At 53.6% G+C, this 23,240-nt stretch overlaps 9 protein-coding genes across 9 annotated transcripts; 3 read left to right on the top strand and 6 right to left on the bottom strand.

Moving 5' to 3' along the window:
• Nucleotides 1–4,194: 4,194 nt before the first annotated feature.
• Nucleotides 4,195–5,395, top strand: JN550_001326 (uncharacterized protein; the record flags this gene model as incomplete). Its single annotated transcript, XM_049311837.1, has 3 exons — nt 4,195–4,332; nt 4,391–4,451; nt 4,509–5,395. 3 exons carry the CDS (start codon nt 4,195–4,197, stop codon nt 5,393–5,395), a joined length of 1,086 nt encoding a protein of 361 aa, XP_049177232.1.
• Nucleotides 5,396–5,477: 82 nt separating this feature from the next.
• On the bottom strand, nt 5,478–7,918 carry JN550_001325 (uncharacterized protein; the record flags this gene model as incomplete). Its single annotated transcript, XM_049311826.1, has 5 exons — nt 5,478–7,038; nt 7,088–7,280; nt 7,330–7,542; nt 7,603–7,771; nt 7,829–7,918. 5 exons carry the CDS (start codon nt 7,916–7,918, stop codon nt 5,478–5,480), a joined length of 2,226 nt encoding a protein of 741 aa, XP_049177231.1.
• A 974-nt stretch (nt 7,919–8,892) lies between these two features.
• JN550_001324 (uncharacterized protein) lies at nt 8,893–10,350 on the bottom strand (the record flags this gene model as incomplete). The annotated part of the gene is made up of 1 exon (XM_049311815.1): nt 8,893–10,350. The coding sequence occupies one exon, from the start codon at nt 10,348–10,350 to the stop codon at nt 8,893–8,895; it is 1,458 nt and encodes a 485-aa protein (XP_049177230.1).
• Nucleotides 10,351–10,883: 533 nt separating this feature from the next.
• On the bottom strand, nt 10,884–12,917 carry JN550_001323 (uncharacterized protein; the record flags this gene model as incomplete). Its single annotated transcript, XM_049311804.1, has 1 exon — nt 10,884–12,917. One exon carries the CDS (start codon nt 12,915–12,917, stop codon nt 10,884–10,886), a length of 2,034 nt encoding a protein of 677 aa, XP_049177229.1.
• Nucleotides 12,918–13,545: 628 nt separating this feature from the next.
• JN550_001322 (uncharacterized protein) lies at nt 13,546–14,038 on the bottom strand (the record flags this gene model as incomplete). The annotated part of the gene is made up of 3 exons (XM_049311793.1): nt 13,546–13,601; nt 13,665–13,858; nt 13,935–14,038. The coding sequence occupies 3 exons, from the start codon at nt 14,036–14,038 to the stop codon at nt 13,546–13,548; spliced, it is 354 nt and encodes a 117-aa protein (XP_049177228.1).
• Nucleotides 14,039–14,276: 238 nt separating this feature from the next.
• Nucleotides 14,277–14,992, top strand: JN550_001321 (uncharacterized protein; the record flags this gene model as incomplete). Its single annotated transcript, XM_049311781.1, has 2 exons — nt 14,277–14,539; nt 14,599–14,992. 2 exons carry the CDS (start codon nt 14,277–14,279, stop codon nt 14,990–14,992), a joined length of 657 nt encoding a protein of 218 aa, XP_049177227.1.
• Nucleotides 14,993–16,156: 1,164 nt separating this feature from the next.
• Nucleotides 16,157–17,809, top strand: JN550_001320 (uncharacterized protein; the record flags this gene model as incomplete). Its single annotated transcript, XM_049311770.1, has 1 exon — nt 16,157–17,809. One exon carries the CDS (start codon nt 16,157–16,159, stop codon nt 17,807–17,809), a length of 1,653 nt encoding a protein of 550 aa, XP_049177226.1.
• Nucleotides 17,810–17,970: 161 nt separating this feature from the next.
• On the bottom strand, nt 17,971–18,693 carry JN550_001319 (uncharacterized protein; the record flags this gene model as incomplete). Its single annotated transcript, XM_049311759.1, has 1 exon — nt 17,971–18,693. One exon carries the CDS (start codon nt 18,691–18,693, stop codon nt 17,971–17,973), a length of 723 nt encoding a protein of 240 aa, XP_049177225.1.
• A 747-nt stretch (nt 18,694–19,440) lies between these two features.
• JN550_001318 (uncharacterized protein) lies at nt 19,441–22,625 on the bottom strand (the record flags this gene model as incomplete). The annotated part of the gene is made up of 2 exons (XM_049311748.1): nt 19,441–20,344; nt 20,398–22,625. 2 exons carry the CDS (start codon nt 22,623–22,625, stop codon nt 19,441–19,443), a joined length of 3,132 nt encoding a protein of 1,043 aa, XP_049177224.1.
• Nucleotides 22,626–23,240: the final 615 nt, after the last annotated feature.

Raw genomic sequence — 23,240 nt, 5'->3', positions numbered from 1 at the left:
GGAGCAACGGGACAGGAGTGAGAGTCGAGGCGCGATCTGTGACTCCGCCGTTACACGCGGTGCCAGCAACAGGTACATCGTCCCCAGCTGCCCCAGGTCTCGTCGTCAGGGTCCTGGTACCGGCCGGCCGAGGGTGACTTTCGCATCTAGACCCGAAGCGACTATTCGAGATTCGCTAGGACGATCATATGTGGTGGACGCACGCCGCATGATTGGGTACCTGCACGCCTGCACGCCTCCACAGGGATTAATAGGCCCGTCTACACCACTTGGATGGGAATCACTGGTACTCCTGCCTCATTTCACCGAGTCGCATTGGCCGACGGCCCACTAAATCCTGCGAAGGACTCCCCTACCCCGGACCCATGAAACCTGGAGATTTGGAGTCGCGAGATGGGGAACATGGAGACAATGGTCAAATTAGCTTTTGGGGGACCAGCGTCGCTCAACCACCCCCAGCAAGCAAGACGCTTGGGTCCGCGCCTGCCACCACGACCTTGGAAATCCGAAGGTTGGACAGTGCATTTGGGAAGCAAGCTGACAAGCTGAATTTAGACTCTCAGCAAGTATACTCCCGCATGTTTCACAAGGAGACCAGCGACAGCTCTCGTCGAAAACATGGGCAACGATGGTGAACCAGATCTCTGCTGGTTATCGTAGATCGGTTCCATGCAAGTCATCTATCCCGTAAATTGGCGTAATTATCCGTAGGCAAAGTCGAATCTGGTGCTAGGCACAAAATCCAGCTCCTTTGCCGGCACCATGTTGACCGAAATCAACTTGCGACCTAACTTACGGCCGCCATCCTAATTCACCAGCCGCTAGGACAATAGAAGCCGAACGTCTTCGCCTGCCGAGATGCAGCCAATGCAGTCTTCTTAGCGCCGCAGACGCAGTGGCCGACGCCACCTTTGGCACGAGACACACAGATCACTGCCCAGCCATAAAGCTTATTCCCGAGCACAGAGTTGCTTTCCATACAGAGCTGCGTTGGAGAGCGGGCGCTCCATTGTCTTTCCTGCATCCGCTTGATGCTGAGGCCATTCGCTTGTTCGGTATCGTTGTCAGCCGATCGGGGTCAAATCCGGTCAGTCCCAAGTGTCGGGTTGCGACCAAGAAGTCTGTTCAGATGCTCGTGCCATTGACACGCGACGTTACTTTGGCTTCGTTAAGGTGGGTGCCAAGTCTAACGCCTACGTTTCTCTCCACATTAAGGCCGAGTTCGAACGCCAGAAACGCGGGGACTGTCCCAGATTGGACGATTGAGCCGTCCATACCAGACAGGATGCTCTAGTGTGGCTTGTGCTAGCCGCGGATAGTCCCTTGGTAACCAAGACTAAACGGACAACAACATCACCATTGATCGATGAATTGTCTATCGCGCTACACAACGGACTTCAAGCGGCACGAAGTCTCTGAGGGCTAGAAACTAACGGCGCTTCGTCTACAGAACAGTATCTGCACTTTCTGCTTCCTCTCTGAACATGGAGATATTCTCTACGCTAGCGGAGCTGAATGTATCGGAAGCGGAAAATACTCCGAAAAGTTTCAGAGTGACATCTCGCTGAAGTGCCCCATCTTACAACGTGATACCCACAAGCCCTCCGGAAAGACAGGTCTCGATCTGACAGATTGGCACGCTAGCAAAACTGCGGATACTCTGGATATATCCAGAAAGAAAAAAATTTTCCTCCCAAGTCAGCTGCTTCGCAACAGAGGTCGTCATGTGACGGGACGTCCGTTTTCACTATTGGGAAACCCAGCTCAAGCTGCGATGGCGAGAATTGGAGTCCTCCCCGAGACCACGCCATTGAACAGCTGAAATAGGCAACATGGTCGCAATGCGGTTGATCTACAGACATCACTGGACAGGTTTTCCAGCGCGAACCCGGCCGCGGTTACCTGAGGCACACATGAAGTCGCAGGTGAGCCGGCCCTTTTCTGGAATCCTTCCGAGTCACCTGCTTCAAAACTCTGCTTGGTGGCTTGAGTAATTCCAGTATCGTAGAGTCATCGGGCCATACCGGCCATGGTGTGTTTTGGCATAAGACGGTGGTCATCCAAGGACAGCGCAGACCTGCCTTGGTCCGCTTCCTTACCATGTGGGACGCTAGGGGGTCGGGGCCCCGGGGACCACTAAAATCCCCAGACGATGCCCTTCTCCAGCTTAAGAGACGGGCCGATTACGAATGTCTAGGCGCGGCGCTTCCAGCCGGAAACGAGTCAATGAAAATTGCGGACGCCCACGCGCCTGCATCTGGAGAACCCACCGTGGAGTTGACTGCTCCCTTCCTCTCGCAAGAACGCGTTGCGAGCGGCTTCGTGCAGTGTGGTCCTCATCCGCCGTGAACGTCCAGCCTGTCGGGTGCTCCACCAACTAAATGACATGCTGACCGCTCCCCCCGAACGTCAAGTAGTCTCCCAGCAACCAGGGCCCCTATTTGCATGTGTGCGGGCGAGGCTTGGCCGCACACAACCAAGAAGCTCAAACTTCGTGTTTCGGACGAGCAGACAGGCTGATGTCGTTCGATTGATTCGTGGAACACCAGACCCAGACCAGACGCTAGCCATGCTTGGGGCCACCACCAGACGCAGATCCCATAGACATGGTTCTGGGACCGTGAGGGTTCGCTGGCTCCCGTTGGCAACCCGACCAACCGACCCTCGAACGCACGGTATCACGCGCCCTACCCTACCATGCTGCCATTGCCATCGCGTGGCAAAGAGTACCGAGGCCACGGAACCGAGTGCACGGTTGTGGAGTCACGTAGACATTTGACTTGAGGCAGGAGTATTGTTTGCCCATTAGACTACAGAACCAGGAGCACACTTCTTTTTTGGTGTCTCAGGTGATCACCGTCCTTTTCGTTCTAATTTGGGATGCCAACTAACTTAGTAGCTATGTCTCATTTGACAACGCACTGCGCGGCCGCTGCAGCCCGCTTGCTTTATGGGCCAGTTTGCCAGTGCCTGGACAACAAAGGACAATGGTAATGACTAAGTCGATTCGGAGTTGGCCGTTACTGGCAGACAAATCTGTCAGGAATCTGTCCAGATTTGCAGCAAGGCTCTCTCTGAGCCGGCAATCCTTCTACTCTCTTGATTGCTGGTCTCCTTCACATGTTTCAGAAGGCTACCAAGTCGTAATGCATGAAAGCATGGTGAGTCGAGCTGTCACCATACAGCACCTGCCCATTTTACCAGCCCGTGCCGGAAGTCTCTCGATTCGGGAAGGGACGATCAGGCGAAACGGCCCAGTAATATAGACACAGCGGCTCGCCTTCACCCGATATGTAGAGCAGCGAATCGAGTCCAAGCTGTTGCTTATTCAATCTGTGCCGTTATATCATCCGGCTTTCTGTAATGCGTGTATAACTTTGCAGACGAGCTGCCTCAACCTCTCTGCCTGTTGCGTCGCATATTGTAGCAAGTGTAGAGGTCGCCGATCCATCCTTATCTAGGATTAAACACCTTTACCGGAAATCTTTACCCAGGCTATTGGCATGAGGCATGTGTAGTTAGTGCGCATGTATCACGTAGATCATTCCAACAGGTTACATTGCCGGGAAGGCACCAAGGGCATATAGCAAGCAAGCACACCACCCCACTGTTGCTGACGAACGGCTGGTCCCTGCATTCGCTCCCAGGCGGCGTCAACTTATGAGTGCTATTCGCACATCAGCTAGTTCACAGTTGTCGCTTTGATGCGCCTAGGAGAAGACTTTTGAACTCGTGCTGAGCGGCTTTCCAGGTCAGGCCTGCCTGTCCTCGGAAGGCAACATTAGCAATACCCATCATCGGGCGGAAGTCTGCCGAACAAGTGAAAGTTTGGCCTAAAGCAAAGTCGACATACTTGTGGCTATTCTCGACCTCGTCGAACGATGGCTGCACGGTCTGGCACTCATGTGATGAAGGTGTGCGTAGGCGTCTTGTTTCAGGGTCCTTCGTAGACTAGTCGCAGCATGCATGTCCAACGGTTTCAGTGTCGTACGGGGTATACACGCGAGTATCCACCATGCTCCGACGATGCCTTCAAACAATACTTTTGAGTCCCCCGTGTTTCAACATCATGCCGACCTCGTAATCCTTTCGCAAAGAAGTCTCGCGGCTTTCTGCAATTCCGTGAAGTCACCTTCGTGGGAGTGATTTTGTATCATCTGGCGTAGCTTCTCCAAAGGTAGAGCAACTTACATGATGAGAATCCGGTTTCTTTCCTTGGCGATTGCGCCATCTACTATATGCGCCTACTCAAGTTTCACTACAGCGCCAACATTTCTCGACAGCTCCCTCCTCTGCGCGAGTACCTTGTTTCAACCTTTGTACTGCGGACGCGTAAGTGTACGCTGGCTGAATACCACGCGATGCGCAGTTCCACTGATTTGTAGACTAGAGCAACCGCGATGGCCTCATAACCAACTTGCAATTGGAAGAGGAACATTGTCTGACGGCTCGTAAGCTTAGCTTCCTAGCTTGATTATAAGTAAGCGCAATAGCTAACGTGAATGAAGCTATCGTAAGAGCTCCTTCCAATACCACATGGGAGGTCAGACCTTCCATTGGCAAGGGATTGGGCGTCTTTGCCACAGCTTTGATCAAGACCGGGACGCGTATCATGGTCGAGGAGCCGTTATTCTCCATCAACCCTCCCGAGTTCGTTCCAGGCAAGGGCTATGAGATACAGGCCATGATAGACGACGTAGACGTGGCAGTTGCAGGTCTGACGGCGGAGCAGCGCAGCGACTTCCACTCTTGCCACGAGTACCGGCTCCCGAGTGAGCAGGAGTCGGACGAGCACCGCAACATGTTCATATTCCGGAGCAACGCCTATACGCTGACGGACGGGACGGTGGCCATGTTCCCCAAGATTGCCAAGATCAACCACTCGTGCCGGCCGAACGCGGCCAACGTCTGGAGCGAGGCATCCGGCCTCAGAATCATCTGGGCCGCGCGAGATATCCAGGCAGGAGAAGAGGTGACTGTCACCTACGCGCCACTGCTCAAGTCGCATGCCGGGCGCCAGAGCCGTCTGTCCCAGTACGGCTTCCAATGCACGTGTGCGGCTTGCGTGGATCACGAGCGTACGGACTCAGAGAGGGTGAAGATGGGCAAGTACCTATCAGAGCTGGAGGATAGACTGACGCGCAACACCTCAGAGTTTGCCAACAAGAAGCTCTTGCCAAAGGCCTTGGCCCTGGTTGAAATGCTCGAACTTGAGCATATGATGGATTATCTGCCGAACGCATATTACGTAGCTGCCGAAATCTCACTCCGATTGAAAGACAGCCTAGCAGCCTCGAAGTGGTCGACAAAGGCTTTGACGCTCCATGGGTATGCTGATGAAAGGTCACACGCTGTATTGCAAGAGCGATTGTTCCTAGACAGGATTTCACATTGAGTCTGCAACACCAACGCACTTGACATTATTCAGTTCACTACAAGGATTCCTCTCCTTGCTATTCGGAGACCTCAGCAGTACATCATGAGTTCATCACCTTGCGTACCCGGTTCTCCATGATGTTTTCAAACTGCTGCACGCCTCCTTCAAGTACAACCAACTCGCCAGCCTTCAAACGATATACCACGCGTCGCCGTGGGATCTCGTTCTCCTCAATATCCGAGAGATCACTGTCCTGATCATCGTTGAGGCCCTCCACCACACCACGCAAGAACCATCTATCGTGGCTGACAACAACGACCGCGCCTTCCCAGCTCTTCAGAGCTTCTCGCAAGGCTGTTACAGTCTCATAGTCGAGATGAGTGGTAGCTTCATCGAGGACCAGGCAGTGCGGAGCCTTCCACAGAATGCGCGCCAACTCCAAACGTACCAGTTGACCGCCAGATAGCTTACGAATTGGCGTATCTGACGCCAGTCGACCAGGCAAGCCCAGAGAACCCAGAAGGCGGCGTAACTGCCCTTCATCGAGCTCTCCAGATACTTCTTCGACCATCAAACCTAACCCCGTCAAGTCCTGCTCGCCAATTCCCATCTGTTGCAGAGTCTCAACAGCATGTTGAGAATAGTATCCCAGTTTTAAGCGTGGGTGAATCGATAAGGTCCCCGATGTTGGCTTTGTTTCCTCCACTAGCAGCTTAATCAAGGTTGATTTTCCGCCGCCGTTCAATCCTAAGATACCAATCCTGTCCCCCATATTCACGGAAAGTGTTATATCCTTCAAGACAAGTGGTTGCACTGTTTTGCCCGGCTTATTGGAAGGATATCGGAAAGCCAGCTTCTCCAGGGATAACAAGGCTCCCGGAAATCGCAAATCAGGAGGTTCGGGAAGTACAAAACTGACAGGCCGCTCATCTTGTGGGATATCGATGTCCGCCCGGCTAGTCAAATGGTAGCCAACGAGATCTCGGTTCAACTTGAACTTGCCACCCTTGGCACTGACTTCAAGACCCCAGCGATCGTCAAGCTTCTTCTGCCGCGACTTAGCCTGTCGTATCTTGTTTTGGTCGTCCTTGGCTTTGCCCTCTTTCATGTTCTTCTGAATCGTTTGTTGGATGTGCTCTTTCTGTTTTTCCTTTGCCTCTTTCATCTTCGTCAGATAGACCTTTTTCTCGGCGCGTGATGATTCATATGTGGGCAGATCGCCGTGGAAATAAGTGAGGTCTTTATCCTTGACGATCAGTAGATCAGTGCAAAGGGAGATGAAGTCGCGGTCATGGGAGACCAGAACCAACGTGGGCGGTTCTGGGGTATCGGCTAAGGTGGTGAGGTGTTGCTGGAGCCACATGATGCCAAATAGATCCAGAAAATTCGTAGGCTCGTCAAGAATCAGAATATCGCAATCCTGAAGCAACGCCGCTGCTAGAGAAGTGCGCATCTTCCATCCTCCAGATAAGCTGGAGACCTCCTTCTCCATGTACAAGTCGGAGAAGCCGAGTCCTGTGAGGATCTTCTTTGCCCGAGACTCAACTTCAGCGAGTTTAGAAGGCTCAACTTGGAGCTCTAGCTCGGCAAGCATGTCAGCTGCGTCACTTGTCTCCTTCGCCAGCACCTCCGATGTAATCTCCTCGTTCTTCTGCGAGTATCTGACATCCGATAAGCGTCTATACGGATTGGTGAGAAACTGCCACCTACATGGTCTCAAATGCTGCAACTTCCTTCTCGGCAGCAATCAGTGCTTTCCGGGCCTGCATACCCCGGGCACCGCTTCGCAGTCGTGCATCTTTGTCCTTGAGAAAAAGATCCTTCTGAAGTTGATCGTACCGAAATTTACGTAAGCCTCGAAGCGCCCCGTATGCATCAGCGCTCTCGATACCCTTAGAAAGTACTATGTCACGGTTAGTCTGGTTCAACTGACTCTTCTGGACGCTGCTAACCGTCGATTTCTCTCTGGACTTCTTGACGGGCAGTCGCACGCTCGATGACTTCTTCAAGGACGCTTAGGCCGCTGCTTCCTGTATTGCTTGAGCGTGAGTAGTCTTTCGCATCACTCAGGTTCTCGTCGGTGATATTAGTCTGTTGCAGAAGGACCACACGCGTCTCTTCCGGTATCCCTGGGATCAGTTTCTCGGCAATAGCCTTCAACAATGCTGTGCGATATTAGCAAATCCAAGAGCCGTCTATCTCGAAGGATATACAACACCACTCACTGGATTTTCCAGTTCCATTACGCCCGACCAGGGCATACCTCTGGCCAGCCTTTAACCGGAGCTTCGCGTTGTTCAGGATCTCGATGCCTTCGCCCTTAGACTTGCTCTTTCCTTTAGCAGCTGCTTTGGCGCCAGACGAAACCGTGATATTGAGACCCTCCACATCTAGCTAAGCATGATAGTTAGTAACTTTCCGCGGATTTGAACGCGTAAAGGTCTGTTTTACTTCTCGATAATCAGGTGTCGCTATGTCAAAACGGGTCTGCTTGCACGTGCACACAATCGTGGCCACTGACTCCGATGCCATGGAGGTCATGATTGCGAACTCGAAATTTGGAGCTAACTTAGACAATTGGCTCTCGCAGTGTGTCCCTTAGCGTGCGGTGTTGCGCAGACGCTGTGTCTCAAGCGCCGTTGAGATATTCCTCACTCTGCTTTGAATTTGACTGCACACTCCGTTGACTGAGCTCAGTCAAAAACGTGATGAAACTTCAATGATTGGGGGGTGTGTCTGATGGTGAAATAGCTGACATGTGTATGCTGTTAAAGGTCTCGTTATCTTAGAACCGACTTTGGAGATGAATCAAGATGATTCATTTTTAGGCCGGTTACAGCTCCCCACGATTAAGTTCGTGTATGTACCTTCCCCCCACAGGTACCCGTGGACCTGGGACGTGACTTCCCAAGCCATCTACACTTACCCGATTACCTGGGTACCTAGGGAGGTAGTCATGAGTTTCGGCAGGATACGTCGACCGAGATCCTAAATTAGCCCATCGAAATACATTGACAGCACTCGCAGTAAACTCTGATGGCGGCTGCCTACTTTTCTTCGACCATTTGTATCTAAAAGTGATACAAATGGTCGTTCGTCAATACAGCATAGACAGCTAATGATTATAGCCCACCTGTAGCATAGCAGACTAACAGACTAGATCTAATAGGCTAACCAACATGCAGGCCTTGCATGAGCCCTTCAAGACGCCATATTTGGCAGGCACATAGGCACATTTCATTTGGCTATGACTCATGGTGACTTGCCCTATTATACAAAATTTGCAGGCGAGGAGTCATTGAGATCAATGCATCTGGGCAAACGGCCAGGTCGTAGGAGCTCTATGGAACCATGCTTGATGCGGGTGAGTCCTCGTCGTAAGTGTGTAAGGAGTGCACCGCGAAACACTTTGTCAATCGCATTCAAGAACACAGATAACGAGAAATGGGAGACCTTGTCTAAATCTGTCTACTGAATCCGCTCTTTTCAAGCATACCTTCCTAGGTAAAATCTCTTTATGCAGCCTTCAGGGACTGATGAACTAGTACCTGCAAGTGCGGATGCTCCTCCGTCGCAATTGTCATAGAGCCTCCCTTTGGTATCTCAACAATAGTTCCATCGATGCAGACCTTCCTCCACCGTGCATCGGCTTCATCGGTTGTGACCTTGACCTGCTTGACCTCATCATATCCTACCCGTTCCGGTCTGCCGTCGTCCGCTGTCCACTCCATACCGACATGGTTTCCGTTGTTGTAGGCCTGCATCATGATGTCCATGGTCTTCTGGCCACCTACTGCACCGAAGTGGATAAGCCTGAGCTTGCCGTCCAGAGGAATGCTGGCGGGGGAGATGGTGAAGGTCTTTTCGAGGTTTGATACCATCGTTGCAAGGATGTACGCATGTTGGCCCCTATCGAGCTTCTTCGACGTGGATTCACCAGTAGAACTCAGTTCAACAGTCGCGTTATAAGCGTGGCTCTCTTTGAGAAGCTCCGCTGCCACCATCTGGAACCGCTGTGCTCCGTGCTTCCGGTATTCTGGAGTGTCACTCTCCCAGACTAGCTGAGAATGGAACCCATAGGATGCGACAATAGCCCCGTATAGATGGGTAGCAGCGTTGGATTGTTCTTGGATACCTTGCTCTGAACCACTCGAGTGATCTTTTGCAGGGTCGACGTAGGTAATCGTCCGAGAGCCTGCTGAGAAATCGACACGGAAGGAGGGCAACGGGGCCGTTTGCCCCTTCAGCAACGTGCGCAAGCCAAGGACAAGAGGGGAAGGTTCGGCAGAGCCAGCTGTAGCATAGAGGGGCTTGTGTAAGCTATGGAAAAGGGCATTTCCTGTTCCAAGAGGCAACATAATAATCAGAGGGCGTGACGTATCAGACATGCCCACCTCGTCGATGGGCGCCTTGCCGTTCAGCAGTTCGACGATGCCCCCATCACCACTGAGAAGGACCACTGTATGTTGCATACCTGAGCCATGGAGACCTTTGGTGGACATGCTAAGGTCTCTTGCAAACCTACGGATACTCTGAGCATCTTGCGTAATGGTAAGAGCATACGTCCCGGTATCTGAAGCGGCGTGGGAGACGCTTGGTCCGTCAGAGGACGTATTCGCGGCCGCAAGCCCGAATTTCTCGAGAACTGGACGCAGAGCAGACTGATAGAAGCTCTGAGCCAGCGCGGTCCCCGATCCAGTCGATACCACAACGTGCACCTTCCTCGTATCACTTTCGCAGAGGTAATCCGGCACGTTCTCTACCAGAAGCTCATCGAGAAGAGACTGAGGAGGTTGGGCACTGGGCTGTGTAGTGACTTCAAAAGACTTAACGCCGTCGTGTTCCCTTTCCTCGAGACTCAGAATCTCGTAGAGTGTGGTATCCAAAGGGCTCTTGATGACACAGACAACCTTTTCGACCTGCAAGTCTTCACTCCCCAGCTGCGGAGGCATCGAGTCGCTCGTGCCAGTCATACTGCTAAGTTCGACCTTAAGGCGAGCTACCGATATTGTAGTATGAGAATCAAGCTGACGTGCAGTTTCGTCCAGCCGCGTTAGCAAGGTGGCTCTTCGCCGTTCGGCAGGGTGCGTAGATGCAGCCAAGCCGGCTGACTAAGGTAGATATTTAGGGTATTAGTCGACTGGGGAGCCTAGTACGGACCCACTGGTGAGCCACATGAAAGCCGGAATACGGCGGTGCAAGGTTATGAATGCAAAGTGAGGTTGCCCAATTTGGTTTCCGAGTCATTTTTGGTTTGTATTATTTATTTCCGTCACCGCTTCTTGTAGGTAGTGCTTCTTCCTTTGCATCGAACCTTGACCCGAAACTCATCTTGTCAAGAGCTTTGGTGGACAGACGAATGATGCAGCATTGCAAAAGTGCCTATGCTGCAAATTCGGCGGGAAAAGCCTTGCCTTATCAGCGGTTAAAATGATGCGATCTCAGCGGAGAAAAGTTACATACGATACCAACCCTATGGCACTCGCATTTCCCGGCTGTGTAGCAGCTAGTGTCCCTTGGCTCTACTCAGAGGTCCCCAGTTCTCCTTGGGATTCACCTGATATCTGACCAAGCCCTTCTTCGACTTATCTTTACCCAATGCCTGGTTGAAGACAACCTCGAGCTTGTCAACCTCGTTGTCGGTGCTGTCCTTCTCGCCCGCGCTTTCCTGATCAAGTCTGAGAAGCCTGTAAGCAGCGCTTCCTTCTTTGATGTTCTCCTTTTTGACCGGCGCTTTCTGGCGGATCCATTCTCTCATAACATGCCAAATAACTTCCCAAGGCGCATTGGTCTTTATGCTCCCGGGTTTGCAGTGACTTCGGGTGACCTCGTAGCCTAGTCCACGCAAAGCGCCACGCAAGCTCTCTTCATCCGGGCAGCTGCAGTGAATCGCACCTGCCAGCATTGTTGGGTGAAGATAAAAGGGATATGGCTCAAGGGCAGCGAGTTCATCTTCCTTGCAGGCTGCTAGGTTATCTTGTGGCGGAGGAAGCGCTGACTCTTCAAGTGCTGTTTGCAGCATTCCCTCAATTCTGGTCGTTGTACCGTAGACGTCCTTCGATGCATTCGGTAAGTCTGCCAAGATACGCTGGATGAATTCGGTCGAGTGCAGAGGACCAGCATACATGGGCCCTGCGAGGTGAGTTTTGGTACCGCAATGTTTACAATGCTGATCTGCTGAGGGGGCTTGTGACAGGCCATGCTTGTAGAACACGCCGCTGCCCTTGCTGTTCTGCACCTTCTTGTTGCGCACCAGCAACTGCGTTTCCCAAGCACCACAACCCTGGTCACAGCTGTATACGACCATGGTCTTGCCTGCCAAATACTTGACACTGGCCGGGGACTTTGTAAGCCGAACAAAGACCCTTAGGTAGTAGTCAATCGACAAGCTGAGCAGAGGTTCAATGGTGAGACCGTGCTTGGCCGCAGTGGTGGCCAGACCGTTCAGCACCAGGCGCAGACCAACCTCGTGTGAGTGGAACCCCTTGACAGGAACGCCGCCGTAGAGCGCGAATGCCTTCTCAGGATAGCCGTGTGAAGCCCAGACCCCAGAATCCGTGCAGGTCACGCACAGCATACCACCGTCATCGCGTACAGCATGGACGGCTGCGTCGAAAAAGGTTGCCGCGGTACCATATGGATCCAGATCAATCACGTCGTATTTTCCCGACGGCGTGTTGGGTCCTTTTCGGTACCCTCGCGGGTTCTTTTCGTGCTCTAGCGTCAGCTGCTCCGCGATCAAGGAATACATGTGGGCCCGCGCATCTCCTTGGGTGACCCTGACTTTGGACTCAACGCCGTTGTGTTCAACATTGCGCTTGATGGCTTCCACGGCTGCAGGCGTCAAATCGTTGGCGGTAACGGACGTGACGAATGGAAGCTCCTGGACATATCGCAGCGCGCGGAGGCCGGTCGCAGATAGGGCATCAAGGATGGTGAATTTGGGGGGCTGCAGTTTTCTCTCTCGTTGTTCACCTCCTTCCTTGGTCTCAGTAGACTGGGCGCCAGGTTCCGTGCTCCCACTCCCATCCGCACTCTGCCCTGACTGATCCGCACTCTGCCCTGGCTGATCCGCCGACTTCAAGCTACCCGATGCCTCTTGCTCCTTCACGGGCTCAGATATGTCCATAGGACTACCATTGGCTTGGTCCGTTTCTGTGCTTGCGCCTGCCACGGCGGGTTCGCTGCGCTCGTGCTTTAGCGGTCTCCCATCTTCAGCGTCATCCCTCTTGCGCTTCTTTTTGTTGTTATTGATCCTCCTCTCAGAGGCTGCGCGCCGTCTCGCGACAACCTCCTCGCCATAGGCTTTGATAGCTAGAACCGTCAAGTCGCGATTGAACTGCTGGATGGGGTTGTAGAAGACCTTCTGGTATTCTTCATCGTTCTTGGAATCCTTCGCGTCGGCTTTGGGTGCTGAGAATGGGGTCAAAATGCGGCCGAGGCCTTCCTTGACCTCGGTGAAGTCTTCGCCATTGAGCGTGATCTTGTGCGTCTCGACAGAAGTCGAGTCCGTCGCCTTGGACTTGGATTTGGAACCCATTGTGCGGATGGTTTGGAATAGTCGTTGCCTGCCGAACGAGCACGAGCGGGTCGCAAGGCTCGGAATGACGTTGCGCACAGCCCAGGAGGTGATGTGATGCATCCACAGAGCTCCCGAACGGCTCTCTGCGTTTGCACGAGTCCTCCAGCACTATGTCGACAGGATAGCGGGAATCGCGTCGGTGTCTTCGCAGATCGCCTGTTGCACGGCTTCGAGTCACTGAGCGACAGCTCCAGGGCTGCCTTTGGAGCTCTACGGGGAAAAAAATTATGGTTCTGCCGGGCGGTCAAAGCTTGTGGCCGACCCCTGTACGCAGTAGCTATTCCTGCGAACCCCTCCACTACCCCTCCACTACCCCTCCAGGATAGGGGTCCTTGAGTGCTAGCCAATCGCTAGAGTTTGGTTGGCCACACTAGGAATGTTCCAGGTGTAAGAATATATCGAATGCAGATTGGTTGTCCATCTCCCGACCTAGACTATGAGTGGGTCTAATCATTATCTGGCATGCTTCAATAGGATCACACCTGCCTCCTCCACGTAGGCAATCTGAGTAGAAATATTGTAACGATGAGTTTGTGCCTCTGACTACATCTATCATTGACAGAGAGTGGTGGCTGTGACAAGTCTTCTAGGCACCTTCTCTCTGGACCTCGGGAGGCTTTCCAACGTCCGCATCGCCCTCTACTGCGAATGGTCTATGTCATGGCTTCAACCACCGCGGGACCATTATGCGGAAGGGCGACCTACCACAACAAATATCGACGGGCATCTTCACGAGCACTTGGCCTCCACCTGGCTTGGTGTGCAGTGAAGTCTTCGCAGGGATTGCCAAGACCAGGTCGGGGTTAATGTGACCTTCTTCCGGGTACATCATATGTGGTAACCACATCTCAAGGAATCGTACCTTTCCTCGCTGGCGTCTGGATGCAACTTGTCCCTTCCTGTCTTTCCACAGCTGGTGGCCATGCACCAACTTTTTCGAGCTTCAAGGCAAGAGCCTTCAGTACTAGCAGTTACCAGTGCCATCCTGCCACGTGCAGCACCTCGATGCTCATCGCCCTGGAGCTGTCTGGCTTGCCCGTGTCCATCTTCTTTTCGCCCTCGACCTGATTTGCCTGCATCCCGGGATTAAAGAACGGACGCCACGAACTCAGCTTCACTTTGTGTTAGATTTCTTGCCGTTTGCTGGCGGTTGCTAATTTTCTACCACGCTTTGGAACTTCCAAGACAATACTGCTCGACGTGTGAGATACTCACATCTGGATCATGACTACCACCATCTTCCCGAGACGCAACCATCCCCCTTCCCTTCCGGACTTGAAAATCGAGGACAAAGCGAACCAACCACCCCAGCCAGCTATGACCAGAGATTCGACAAAACCAGCCGGTTCTGCCCAGGCCAGTGTCGAGAAGCCTGAGGTGCAACACCGCGTTCTGTCTCAGGCCGAATGGATTCAGTTCTGTCGAGGCGTTGGAGTGTTCAAAGATCTGGAGAGCACCAACGTCATCCGCCCTGCGTGCTGGTACTGGCCGGCCAAAGGATTCCCCGATGGACTCTACCAAGATGTTCTGTGGGAGAAATCCAAGTTCACTTGGTTTTTTCATTTGCTGAGTGCCGTTCGGTGAGCACACCCATCGGGTTCTGGTCTCGAGCAGGCTCTAATATTTGCTCCGTACTAAGCTGGACACTTATGATCCTACAACTGTCTCTGAATGCAGTGCTTACGGCCTTGGGCTCGCTGTCGTTGAAGAACGGAACCGTGATCACAGTCATTGCTGGCATCAACACACTTTTTGCGGGCCTCCTTGCCCTCATTCATAATTCAGGTCTGCCGGACAGATACCGTTCCGATCGAAACGAGTTTTCCAAGGTCGAGCAATACCTCAAAGAAATCATTGACACTAGACTGGTACCCGCCGATGATACAATCGTTGAGGTTTTGGCGTCGTGCTTCGACAAGTTTTCTGATGCCAGGCAGACTGTGCAGAACAACATACCTGCCTCGTACGCGCCATCTGCCATCACACCCGCGACCCTCAAGGCAATGCAAAAGGGCGTGACTGAGAAAAAGTAGGTTGAGACAATTACGCAGCAAAGTGGTCAAGGAAATGCGAACAGGCATGACTCGTAGAGGAACAGGGGGAGAAGACACGGAAGGATCAAAAATTTATCTTTCTTGGCACGTTTTGGCCGAATTTTTCCCATTCTCGAAGAGATTTCTTGGACGATTTGAGAGGAGGTCATGGAAATAGCTTTCTGAACCATGCATGTATCATCGGATGGAAGTCCAAGTATACTTGATACAGGACGATGCACAAGTTTAGTGCCGACTATATCAAGCGTACAGGAAGAGATGCAAGGGTGGAATAGTGATATCAGTCCAACTATCAATGACAAGACAGACACACGCAAGGTATCTGGAACTTGTGCCCCAATTTGACCAACAGACATCTTCCAATTTCCTATCATTGAAAGCCTGTCGAAGAAGAATATTGCGGAGTATCCCTGCCCCTTAACTGATCGAAACTGGTCATAGTGCGGAGAAGATCAAGGAAGCCAAGCAAGACTATTTGGAAGACAAGGGATATCGTCAGGGGTGCGCAATAACTACACCATAGAGGCTATGGCCGGATTGAGCCCGCTTATTACCTTGCCGCGCTCCTGCATGCAATCGCAACGCCCAAAATCCAAGTTCAGGCAAATTGGATTATCGCTGGACGCAAGCTCCGGGCCGGTGTCTCTTGCTGTTATGGGTAGGTGTGATGGAGGGGATGCGAAGACTCGAGACGTTTCCTAGGGCATGAGCTTGGTGTGTCTCACCCCAATTTCGATCGCATCCGTCCAATTCATCCCTTCTATTTATTCTTTGGGACTTGTGATGAGACTCCAGATAACGCAGGTCGGAGTGCGCCAGTAGCACGCCCGTCAAACGCCATTGACCTCGAGCCGTGTGTTCATACTTGCCCGAGACGTCAGTGACAAGGACATGCCTCCAATACATCCGTCCAATTGAGCCACGTCCTTGCACACATTGGAGCGATTATCTTTGGTTGTCGCAAACCTCCTACGCATGAGGTCATAGTCGTACTTCTCGATGCCTATTTTCCAGGCGCTGTCGCTCGCTTCTTTTACTCTGATGCGAATTGAGTTCGCGCCTGTCTACGCTGCATCGCCATAGACTGTTCACCAAACGGCTCCCGCTCGTTCGTCCTGTTTTACACAACAAGGGGGCGTTGCAATGTTCCGCCCGGTATATCTTTCTGGGAGGATCCGGTCGCTCCATGTTCTCGCTTCTTTCGTAATATTCTGCATCCTACTCTCCACCGTCCGTTTCTACCGACAACAGCAGTCCCGGCCTCCGAGCATCTACGACTACACAGATGGAAAGACAGAGGGAACGTGGCTCAACGATACCTCACAAGATGTTCAGACGGAGGAGACTGTGTACCTCAGGGCCTTGGCCAGCCAATATGGATTGACCAAGGACATTCCATGGTTCTCCAGGAGAATAAGGCCGACTTACAAGTCAAAAGCTCGAAGCAGTATGACACAGACCTCCGTCAAGCTCTTGTCGCGCGACTTCCAGCGGGTCCGAATAGAAGACGAGAAGCTAGGTTTACAGGCGGAGAAGGCCATACAGCTACCCCTTAGACGATCAGCGACGCCAGATCAGGTGGATGTCTCTTCGTTGATATTCGGTATCTCTACGTCCTACAGTCGTCTCATCTACTCTAACGACTCACTGATGCACGACTGGGCCCGGTGGCTTACGGATGGTAAAGGACGATCAAACGGCGCAAGCCTGGTTCTTACTCTGCAGCAAGCTAGCAATGCAGAGCTGAGCTATGTGAGCACAGAGTTGAGGCAGTTGGGAATCGACGCCGTGGTACTGCCAGCGAGCGATAATCTTGACATCACGGCACGTTACGCCGAGCTGCTACATATGCTATCTCGCCGCAGCGACGAATTGTCCAAGGAAGGCAAGGGAAAGAAGTTCCTCTCCCTTGTGGATGACGATGTCTTCTTTCCTTCCCTGGCGAAACTACTAGAGAAGCTCAGCAAATTCAGCGTCAAGCAGAACATTTACCTTGGCATGCCCAGCGAGCGCGCCGACTGGACTGTTGAGAACAACATCACCATGACGTACGGTGGCGGGGCTGTCTCCTTCACAGTGCCAATGGCAAACAAACTTGTCCAGCTGCCGTGTTTGAAGAAGGACAAGGAACCCGAAGGTGGCGGCGCCTCGCGCGAGAACGAGAATGTTTACTGGGACGAACTGCTCTACAGCTGCGTTTCGGAACATACGGATGACAGTCTGTATGTGCTCCCGTCCTTCTACGTCCCCGAGGACGATTACCACGGCCTTCGTACAGGCTATGAGGGCGGGGTTCAACCCCTGACATTGCACCACTACAAGCACCGACACAGTTTCGAGGCGTGGAAGGCGCACATGATCACGTCGCTGTGCGGCGAGGACTGCTTCCTGCAGAGGTTCTGGTTCAAGGATTCCTGGATCCTGGTGAACGGGCACACGATCTCGCACTACCCGGACGGCGTCGAGGTGCTGCCGCTGAAGAAGAGTTCGCTGCTGGTGACACAGCAGAACCGCGACAACGAGAGGATAGTGCAGACCGCCAAGCGGCTGGTGGTCGATGCGGTCCAGGGCCGCGACGAGAGGAAGGTCGTCTCGTGGACCGGGGTCAAGCAGACCTGGCGCCTGCTGGATGCGAGAACCACGGACAAGGGCGAGGTGTGGCAGGCGTATATCAAGAGGAGGGGGTCGCCCGTCTCGTATGGAGACGAGGATGACAGGTTGCCTGAAGATACGGTTCATACCCAGGAAGGTCCGTCCGATGTTGACTCGATAATTGTGCTCATTTGGGAGGCCTAAACGGGCAGGTTTACAAACACTCGTGATATATAGTGTCTAGTAATTAATATATGGAAACAGTGGCATGACCAACCTGGACGAGCCTCATTCGTGCGCTTCATAGACACTTGTCGCAAATATAATTCTCCCTTGGATCGTCCTGCCTATTGAGAGCCCGCCCCCTATTTCCGGCTCCTCGCCTCCCACTCTTCCGCCTGCATCGAGTACGTCAGCTCGTCCTTGCCCTCGGGCCCCTGAGCCGGCACCGCGCGGCCCTCCCAGCCGAACTTGGCCAGCACGCGGACCATGGGCGCGTTGGCCGCGCGCGTGGTCGCCGTGATGCGGTCGAGCTGCAGGCCGCCCCGGCCCGCCGGCGCGAACCCCCACTCCATGGCCAGCCGCACGGCCTCGGCGGCGAACCCGCGGCCCCGGTACTCGGCGTTGACCATGGCGCCGACGTCGCCGACGCGCTCAAAGGGCTCGGCGGCCACGTCCGCCACCGGCTCGCCCGTCGCCCGCGACAGGTCCTTGATGCTGCCGAACCCGCCCAGCCCGATGACGGAGCCGGCGGCGTCGCCGCCCAGGTAGACGATGGCGAGGTTCACGCGGCCGGGCCCGCTGAGCACCTTGCCGGGCCCGCTCTCCTCCGGCGCCGAAACCACGGTCGGCGCGGCCGCGCTGTCCCGCATGCGGGCGATGGCGCCCGTGGCCACCGATAGCTCCATGTGGTCCGGCGGGCTGCCGGCCTCGTGCTCCGTGTTGCGCGGGTCTGACAGGATGGCCGCGAAGGCGACGTTGTCCTCGGGCTCGAGCGTCCGCAGGAGGATGGGGTGGGTTGAGGACGCGAGTGTGGTGGGGAGATGGTTGTAAGACTGCGTCTGTGGTGATGCTGTTGAAGTCGCCATATTGGACAGGGGTCTCGCCAAGACACTTGGCTCTGGTATTATACTAGATGATGTGTGTCCCCTTTGACAAGATGATGTGGCTGTAGGGCTATAGAGACATGCAGCTTCGCGGTGTTGTTATAAAGGGCAGAGGTTTCGAGATTGATTGTCGACTCAAGTGATTGATACTGTCAGCGAGAGTCTTCTTGGAGAGAGCCAATCGACTTTATATAACTGAGGAAGCTGAGACGGGACTTTGAAGGTCTCGTCGTCTCTTGACATCCTCAGCAATATCATTCAGTCGTTGATACAAACTGACGAACTAAAGCCCATTAGACATGGATCCCGAAGCTTGGTGGATCGCCTTGCTGGGAAATGCGCCGGTGCAACTGCTTTCGGAAGGTCGAGCAATCTTGTAACTCGTAATACCCCACAGTGAGTCTTTGAGCGCGCATAGAAGGATTCGCTAGCTGGGGCGCTGCAGCACGAACCCCTGATTACGGGCTTACCTGCTGTGAAAAAGAGTCATAAACTTGCAGTTTGTGCTGATGAGTCATAGTATATAGTGGAATATCATCTATTCCCAAGGTGACGCTCAGACAGAGGCACCTGCAACCTGCGTATGTGTAAATCGACCAATGATCCAAACTCCCTTTTCAATGCAGATTCATAGTCCTGTCCCAGCTCTATCGTTAAGTGTCCCATTCAATCATCCATGTATGCATCCATATCCGTGAGTCATTGTATCCGTATCCGTCTCGCATGCGTCTACCAATTGTCAGGCCCGAAATGGCTACCATTGGCAACGGTCTTGAAGGCACAAGCCTGCCAGTCGCAGCCTTGCTTGTAAACCTCTGTCCCCCACCAGCTAAATCCATCCATCCATCCTGGGAAGATGAAACCGAAAAACACGATCACAATACCGACCGCAAGCCCGGAATCCAGGGCCGCGCTCAGCGTCATTGTGTACTTGGCCCACCAAGCGCCTGCACGGTTCTTGATTACGTAGTTGAATATGTAGCATACCAGCGCCCACACCGAAAAGTTGAGGCCGGTCGCTGGGGGAATCCAGCTCAGCGATCCAAAGAGGACAGGCAAGTTGATTTTCCGAACGATGGTGTTCTTCTTCTTCCGTGCATAGAGCCACAGAGGAATCGGCGCAACGGCCCCTATCAGAAAACACCATACCAGAGGGCGGTATGTAGCACCTGGACCGAAAAACTCTGTCGGGCCGACGACTCCCCAGAGGATCGAGCCGTTGAAATGGACTCGAGCAATGGGGCAGGTGAAGCCGTTGATCGCTTCGGAGGTGCAAAGGCCTGGAACGTTGGCAAACATCCAGTTCAGCACACTGATCTGCGTCAGCGAAGATATTATCGTGGCTGCCATCTGAACCTTGAAGAGGATCCTGGGCGGTATCTTCATATAGTGCCCGAGCTTGAGGTCCGCTGCAAACTTGATGCCTTGGGCCGACGAAATATACCCGTAGGTGACGAAAACCATGTTAGCTACCGGGCGGCCAGGAAATACAGCTCCGGCAATGAGCTGGCAGATAAGGTATATGCTGCTATGCTGGTTTGTCACGGCCATCACGATTCCAATTGGGATGAACAGTACGGAACATATGCCCAACGCCAGGAGCAGCCCATACCAAGGCAAATGAATCGGGTAGCTAGAATGTGTCAGCCAAAACTGTTTGTGAGCCACATGAAAGGGCTATCTTACTATTCGACGACAAACATGCCAATGGCCGTCATCGTTACCGCCGTCAACAAGTACCAGGTAAGGGGCGCATCCTTGTATCGCTTCATCAGTCGATTATGCACATCCTCCCGACTAAGGAGATCGTCAAAGTTCGAAGTCGATCTCCTCAGAGCGATTCTTGCAATATTCTCTCCGTTTCTGGAGATCGGAGAGAGACCATTGCTCTCATTCGACAGTGGCTGATATGCTGGCTTCCCTTCCTCCTCAGCCTCCTTCAGCGACCGAGTCCACTGGGTCCAGATGTCTCTCCCATGCCAACAAGCCGTATGCGTGAGTAAAGAGGCGAGGCCGGCGAATTGCAGCCCGTAACTGAGGACATAGGTAATTGGCAGGAAAACTCTGCTGTAACTGGCGTATGCTGCCTTGTCGAAGACAAAGTCAGGCGTCAAAATCCTGCTGACATCGTAGACCTTGCCGGTGTTGTCAAATACCGACGCCGACAGGATGGGCATGTACGACGAGTAGAACAGATTCGCGTAGTACGCGATAGGGGCAATAATCCACATGACGATGACCAAGCCTCCCACGACGTTCATAGCAGCCCAGAAAGGCGTCAGCAGCGGAGACCCAATGTAGGCTATCTGAGCCCAGTCAAAAGTCAGCGGGAAGAGACCCAGGCCGGACACTACCCCAAACAGGTTTGCGACAACGACATTGTCTGGAGCAAACCAGGTAATGACGTTGAAATAGCTGAGGGCCGGCATGAGCAGACCGGGTATGAAGTAGAAGAAGAAAGCGGCGAAGAAGATCACGTAGAAAAACTTCCACCGACTGATTCTCCAGCCGTTTGCGGGCTTGTTCTCTTCTTTATGCAGCGTGCCAAACATGGCTGCCGACATCAGAGTCCCAGGCCAGATCATGCCGCTGGGACGGACGAGAAAGCGTCGGGTCAGCCCAGCAAATGCATACCCAAGGATCTGGGTTGAAAGGGTAAGCAGAAGCTGGTAGACTATGCTAGCATCCTGTTTATAGAACTGGGTCTGTTCCACGATCACATCGGTCGCGAACGCAAAACCGAACGACACGTTGCTGCTCACGTAGACACAACTGTGCTCCTTCTCATTCCAGGTTCCTTGTGCAAGCCACAGCCGGAAGCGTTGAGCACGACTCCTTCGCTTCAGGGGCGGCAAGCTCGAGTCGCTTGGCGAGCGGGCTGTCGTGTCCGACACTCGTACTCCGTCGACAAATTCTTCCACCGGGTCATCATCTCGCTTCAAAAGGAGGTCCCACAGGAGACCAAGAGGATGGACCAGTAACAAAGCTATCACTGGCGTAATTGCAACGCTGGGGTATCTTAACGAGAAAAACAAATTCGTAGAGGATCCAAGTACGGCGAACAGGGTGGATAAAATCCACATGCGAGGAGTACTTATGGACAATGTGTAGTTGTCGGTGGGCGCGACCGAAGCGCGGACCTGGGCATATGGAGAGTTGTCGGGAGGGTCGTCCTCGTTGATGTCGGTGACGAAGTCGTCGTCTGACTCTCCCTCGAAGTCGGCTCCCGAGGTGCTCGACTTTGCATCGGACAGCGTCTCCTCGTTGAGGAGGGCTGTTTCGGTGACGCCAAACCGACCTTCAATGCCGCCAACCACCGTCGAACTACCTATCTCTTCAGACGGCCTTCTGATCCGCAGCGAGGACGTGCTTGCTCGTCCCAGAGTACCTGACCTGCTTGTGCTCTGTGATTTGCGCCGTCGATTCCGCAACTCTTCCACCTCGGGCAGATGGCCTTCATATCGCTCGTCAATGTCATCCAGGTTATTGTCCAGGATGTCATCGGCGATGGGATTAATTGGCGCAGCGCCGTACGACCCGGTCCCAAAGCCCGGGGACGAACGAAGCAGCAGCGGTGCCTTGGACATTGGACCGCGCTCGTCGGTTATCTCTTCGGGGTTGGTAGTGGTGGTGGTGGTGGCGGTGCTGTCTTGCTGTTCAGTATCATGGCTCGGGGCTTGGCCATGAGAGCTTGGAGTCGTCGCACCTTGGTCCAGAGCAGGGCCGGGCGAGGGCGGCGGAGGAGGTGATGGGTCACGACGTATTATATTGGACGTCGTAGCATCATGCGACAGGGGACGCGGCGAGGGGCAGGCAGCTGAGGTGGATCTTTCCCTGGGAACTATGGGTCGCAACGGGAAGGTCTGTCCACCCTGGGTGTCATTGCTTTTGGGGGAGGCAGAGGATTTCGGCATCAAGGCTGCAGGCGGATGGGTATGCGATCCGATCCAGTGAGAACCTCGCCTCGCCCTGTCCTGTCAGCCCGAGCAGTCAAGCGGCGTGGGTGGTGGTGCGGCGCCCTGGGTCCACGGGTACCTTTGGCCAGGAGTGGGATGTGGGAAAACCGCTAGACGGCGGGAGGGAAAAGGTGCGCTATTGTGTCATCAGGATCAGGCAGCCCGAAAGAGATGCCAGGACCCGAGCAGATCTCACACGTGGCCTACGAGACAATGGCAAGACTGCGGACCGTTCTGGTGATGCCTCAGCCAAGAATAAGCGGGATAACGCGCATGCGAGTCGGGTGTCTGTGTGGTGTGTGATTGTGATTGCAGAAAAGAACCAACTGGGACCCGGCGGCTGCAGCGTCGCGGGCAAAGGAGAGCGCTAAGTTATAGCGTCCTAGCTTTTCGTCCAGGGTATGCAGGCCTGGCGGGATGCCCAGCATGGACATCGGACGGGTCGAGTTACTTTAAATCCAGCCCGGGTCCTGGGAACACATCCACGGCGATCGATTAGATTGATGGATTAGATAAAACGTACAGACAAAGCTTGTTGGTTGCATCCAACCACCCACCCATGCATCAGCAGCA

Source organism: Neoarthrinium moseri (genome assembly GCF_022829205.1).
Source record: "Neoarthrinium moseri strain CBS 164.80 chromosome Unknown scaffold2_Wmoseri_CBS_16480, whole genome shotgun sequence".
Taxonomy (NCBI): domain Eukaryota; kingdom Fungi; phylum Ascomycota; class Sordariomycetes; order Amphisphaeriales; family Apiosporaceae; genus Neoarthrinium; species Neoarthrinium moseri.
This window is presented reverse-complemented; position numbering and strand designations above follow the sequence as displayed.